This window comes from Austrofundulus limnaeus, unplaced genomic scaffold (assembly GCF_001266775.1).
Source record: "Austrofundulus limnaeus strain Quisiro unplaced genomic scaffold, Austrofundulus_limnaeus-1.0 Scaffold32, whole genome shotgun sequence".
In the NCBI taxonomy this organism is placed as follows: Eukaryota; Metazoa; Chordata; class Actinopteri; order Cyprinodontiformes; family Rivulidae; genus Austrofundulus; species Austrofundulus limnaeus.
This window is the reverse complement of record NW_013952434.1, coordinates 1,305,526-1,311,162: the sequence shown is the minus strand read 5'-3', so window position 1 is coordinate 1,311,162 and position 5,637 is coordinate 1,305,526. Positions and strand designations below refer to the sequence as shown.

At 36.4% G+C, this 5,637-nt stretch overlaps 1 protein-coding gene across 3 annotated transcripts in view; it reads right to left on the bottom strand.

Moving 5' to 3' along the window:
* The window catches only part of LOC106515769 (uncharacterized), a 57,685-nt gene that overhangs the window by 18,021 nt on the left and 34,027 nt on the right, over positions 1-5,637 (bottom strand). For all 3 annotated transcript variants that reach the window (XM_014005744.1, XM_014005745.1, XM_014005747.1), the window contains 3 exons: positions 4,749-4,806; positions 4,618-4,665; positions 1,427-1,495 (listed from right to left, as the gene is read on the bottom strand). In XM_014005744.1, coding sequence (XP_013861198.1) covers positions 1,427-1,495; positions 4,618-4,665; positions 4,749-4,806 — 175 coding nt within the window. The remainder of the gene's footprint in view (positions 1-1,426; positions 1,496-4,617; positions 4,666-4,748; positions 4,807-5,637) is intronic.

Here is a 5,637-nt window from a genome sequence, read left to right as displayed (position 1 = left end):
ATCTTATATTTCATTGAACATTAGTTCATTTTCATTTAGTGTTAATTCTGTCAAAAGTTTGAACTTGTTTTTTCTGAGCAAGTGCAAGATGTTATTCCACTATGGCGAATATCCTAGACTAAAATTCATTCTGCCTGTAACTAACCCAAAAGTCTAGGTCACGTTCCTAGCTCTTGCTCTTTAGAAATTAACCCTGGCACGAAGCCTCGACAGAGAGTGAGAAAGGAGAGAGATGAGGAAAGACACCATTTTTCGTTTCACTGAGCTGTTTTTTCTACACCCGAAAAATCAGCATTTGGCAATCAGATTTGACTCTTTTGCTAACAAGCAGATCTTTGCCTATCGGCTCACGACACCTTCAGTCACGATCCAAACAACCAGCTTTGACGCTCCCTTGTTTTTAAAACTTCTGAGGAGAAGTATTTTACTTTGAAGAAAAAACTGAAATGGATTTGGCTCCCTCCTTTGAACAGAGGCAGATTTCCGGAGACGCTGTAAAGCAAAACCTTGGACGTTTTTGCTGGCAGTAAGAGACCTGACCTGGCCTCCCTACTAACCTGGGTGAATTCTTCCTACACGCATAACCTGACGGTCAAAACACCAACAGGTAAAATTTTCCCTGCAAGACCCAAACCGGAAGGACGGAGACAGCACAAAGCGAGGCAGACTCAGACGCTGATAGAACTTGCAGTCTTAGGGAAGCCACTACTTCCCATTTTTGACTGAACTTCTAAATTAGGACAGCTTTATCTAGGATAGCATTCCTGTAAGGAGCTTTTTACCAATGGAAGTACAGAACTTCTGACTTTTCCATTCTGATCAGTCAATTTATTTTAACAATCACAGCCTGAAGAATTAGGGAAAGATGAAGTTGATTTTATGTATTATTTTGATTATTTTATTACCATTGCTGATTTGCTGAATTTATGCTCTGGCTGTAACTGTAAATTGCAACAATTAATAAAAGCAAGCAAGAAGAAAAATCAAAAATTTGATGACATGAGTTTTGGAGTCATATTTAATGTTGCTTTATCGTGGTGTCAAAGATGTAAAGCTATTGCGTTTTCAAATCTTTTTAGGTTATTATTGGTTGCACTTAGTCCAAAATTATTAAAACAAATGTCTTAGAGTTTACATCTAGACCACTAGGAAGGCGCTTTGTGTAAATAGATGGTGCTTTGTACCAGCAAGTGTTTAGGCAGCTCCACRTGACTACCACAGGAGATTCAAGGATTTCTTGAGCATGCATGAATGAGTCAAAGCAACAATCTAGGTATGTTTTTGATGAAGGAAGGACATTGTGATATAAAGCACAAAAACTTCAGTTTTGCATAATCTACCCCAAGACTGGACATATTTCATTAGATCCAATAAAAGATTTAGGCACACTAATGCATTTTAAATTGTTAAGGTTATCTTTACAGACCAAGGAGTGGGTGCTTCCTGTTGTCGTCACTCTGGTAGTCTTGGATTTTGATTCTCTTTTGCAGAATATCTGAAAACACATAACAAGGATGATGAGCAGAGTAAATTTAATATATGAATCCAGATAAAATGGTAATTCTACTTAATTTTTAATTACATAATTTTCATCTTCACATGTATTTTTAAGTTATTACTGCTCCTACAAAAGCATCAAATCATTGTACAACTCTCAGTGACAAACTGATTAAATACAATTAATACCTCAATGTATAATTTGGGAACATTCTTTGGCAATCACCCCAGATGATAGTGCATTTTATAAACTGTAAAAAACCACACCCAAAATAAAAATGGAAAGATGACTGTTCAGCAGCCCACACATTCACAAATAAAAATCATGTCTACAGCAGTGAATCAAACGACTTCAGACCAAGCCTTATGTATGGGTCACCTCGAGTGAAGAAACAAGAGTTACTGCCTCAAAGCATGTCTCGGAAAGGCCTGACAGAAGGCAGGAACACTGAACTCTATTTAGGCCATGACAGGTCATTTCAACCTAGAAGAGAACTTCAGTTCTCTTAATCAGATAATGAACAGAAACAATATTTTCTGTTTGTGAATAATTTATTGTTTAACTAAGAATGTTTATGCATTTGTTAATCATAATAATGACTGTCACAAAGAAAGGAAGAATCACTTCTACTCTTTTATCGTGCCTAAAAGATTAATTAATGGTATAAAAATCACAGAGAAAATCATCACCATGTTTTCATTGTGTTTTTATATAAATCACTGTTTTTAATTTACTGGAAACATCAGTAATATAATTTTGAGTTTTTCTTGAGAAAATCTTTCATTTATCTGGACCACCAAGTTTCAGACTGATTATTTAAACAGAAATGTTAATTAATCATCATAAATGTTTTACAGTGATTTCTCTTAGTCTATCAGAAAGAAAGCTAAAGAAGATATCACATTCTGTTAAAACAGCCACAGAATTCAACCTTGACTGGCGCCACTGGCAAAGCTCTTCTTTCCTTTCTCTGACTCATCTCTAACGCCTGAGGGCGGAACCAAAGTCGTCCGCCTCTATTACTAACACGGACGTCTTTGAGAGACGAACACACTTCTTCCTGAATGCCGAAACAGGGAGACCGGCTGATTTCTCTCTTGGGAGGAACCAGCTCGGCCGCAGGTCTGGCCCATAAGCCAAATAGGGCAGATTTGACGGCCAGGACAGCGAGCACGCCGCTTCTGTCCACACGGAGACTCACGTCTCTTAAGTGTTTTTAACTCCAGAGAGGAGAACTTTTATTTTGAAGGACAAACGGAAACTTCAGCTCAAATCTTTCTGGTGAAGTTTGAAGCAGACGAAAAGTTGCCTAAAATAACACTTTCTCGCCACGGAGCATTGAGCGGGCCGAGGAACTCGTTCCCTGACTGGTCTGGGGTGAGGCGGTATTTGCCCGGAGTGTGGTAAAGAAGCCAGCTACAGGTAAACGCTGTCGTGTTCCGGGGTGAAGTGTCATGTGGAAATCTGAGCGCAGAGAGGACGATGCTGATCCGGTTGTCACATACCCTTAACAAAATAAAAGCAGAAACACTAACCTTAATTTCATCCCTTTTCTTATCCTTATTTGCCAATCTTAAGTTGAAAGTGCCAGTAAAATTGTTTGGTTGTTAACATCAGAACTGACGTTTTACTGTTCTATAAGTAATCTGAGTTTAATGTGAATTAAAATTCGGACGCGAGTTTTATCTCAATTTAACTGACGCTTGTTATAGGAAAATCCACAATCCAGTGTAACTTATGATCTGTTCAATTTGTGTAAATAAATGATTGCATAATCTTTTATGAATCAACTTGAACTCGTCTGAAGTTCACTTGTTGTGTCACTTTTCACTTTGCACAGTCAAAATATTAAAGTAATGAGAAAATACCTTGGTAAAAATTTCTCTCATAACTAAGTTATGAGAAGTATGTGGAAGGCTTATTTTACATAAGTCTACTTCCTACACTTACATAAAAACAGATTATGACTAATCAATGGCTAAAACAAATTCACCAGTAAAACAGACCCATCATAAGAGGTGTGTTTACGAAAAAGACAAAAAATGCTTCTGTGTTCACTTGTCCTGCAGAGAAGTTCAACTTTTCAGTATTTAGTGATGATTTTTACAATTTGCCAGTAAATTGGGGGCTTATCAGACTTCTAATTGGTACAGTTTTGCAAATGCCTAAGGCTTTAGGGCACATAAATATATGATCCTATGATCCTATAAGACTATAGCCATGTTTCCATCCAATTTTAATTTGAATTTTGAGCAAATGTTTAAAATGTCGCAAAAAGGAAAACAAAAAACAAATCAGACCTGTTTACATCAACTGGCTTGTAGCAAATCAACTAGGCTACACAAAGCAATTACAGCAGTCGTTGACATTATGCATGGCTGTTGTAAACAGGAAGTAGAAGTCGCAAACTCGCAGGGATACACATCTCAGGACAATGGAGAAAAGTTATCAGGAATGTGTTGCTACCATCAGGAAAGTTGTAATTATTCTGTCATATCAACTAGTTTTAGCAAAGTTATATGTTGTCTGGAGACATACAGAAAGAAATTTAATTCTTTTCACGATACTGAGAAGACGCCAACAGCATACCAGACAGCCAGCTGGAACAGCTGATCAATCCTGTGAGGTAAATGTTCCCTATGTCAATTTATTTGGCAAAAGTTTCTCCATCTCCCCTTTGGCGCATTAGCTCTTTTTCAAAAAATCCTAAAACCACCTCAAGCAAGCTTAAAAACTTTTGTGCAAAATTGTTTTATTTATATTTTTTTAATCGTGCCATTTCCATTCACCTTTTTCTAATGAAATACGTCAAGATGCGCATAAAAAATGTTGATGGAAACAGGGATTATGCAACCAAAACAACATGGATCACATGCAGATATTACCATTTCCACTATGAAAAATAAATCTGAGCAGGTATTCTGGCTGAGTAGTGCCATTAGTGCCATTTATGCTAAATGATTTTTACAAAAGGAGGAGACCACTGTTTAGATAACAGTTAGTGATGAAATCATGGCATATTTCCATACAGTTAAGGATTAAATGTTAGCTTAGTAACTCTCTAATTTACAAGTAATCACAATAAATAAACAAATAAATAAATAAAATAGTGAACTTACTTTCAAACAGCTGAGCAAGAGTCGTATTTTCATTTAAAGTTTGCATCACTGCAGGGATTAATTAGATAATGTTCATTAATACTTTAAAAATATATCAAATATAAAATAGATCAACCAAAAAAATTATTTACCTTCTGAGTAGGTTTTTGATCCAAGCCTTTCCAGCAGCTGTTCGGGTAAAGTCAAAATCTGCAAATATAAAAAGTGATACAAATACATAATTCTGTTGCTACTACAACTTTTAGACCAGTCTATTTTAGATTATATGCTACAGCAAGGCAGTAGTGAATAGCCAGTTGACCTTAATAAGTCAAGATGGGCCTTTACATGCACGCACGCACACACACACACACACACAAAATAGTAGTGAAGCCTGATCCCAAACAAACACATACTCTGAGCAGAAATTGCATATAATCTTGGTTTAAAATGTTACCAATAACTTGAATCACTTTCCTCCTTGGCCACCACAGCAAACTGACATTAGCAATCACAAAAATGGCTATAACTCAATTTTGCAAATATTGAGCTAAAATTTGTTGTGATAGTTAAGTCATTCACAACCCAAACTTTGATTTTGACATTCTGCAATACTGCATGAGAGTGCAAGTTATCCTTTTCGAGGTTTGACCAAAACGGCCTCAACTTATAGATAAAATTATTATAGTTGGAGATAAAATTCATGCCAACCTTCCTGCTATGTCCTCTAATTCTGTCAGATGAGGCAGCTTTAGAAATGTCACTAGAACCTGATTTATGTTTGGACTGTTTTTGTCCTGTTGAGCTCTCTGGATCATCTAAAATAGCTTCATCCAAACCATCAACATGTCTGCTAGATCCCATCCCAACCAGACTGTTCAAAGAAGCATTTCCCTTGATTAATATCCATTTTTTAGATGTACTTAATTTGTCTCTAATGAATGGTTATGTGGCAAAAAGCTTTAAAGAGGAACTTACCCCAAAATTAACTTTTTTTAGCTGATAAACTGTCTAGAATGTGTCTAAAATGTTATATAGTAC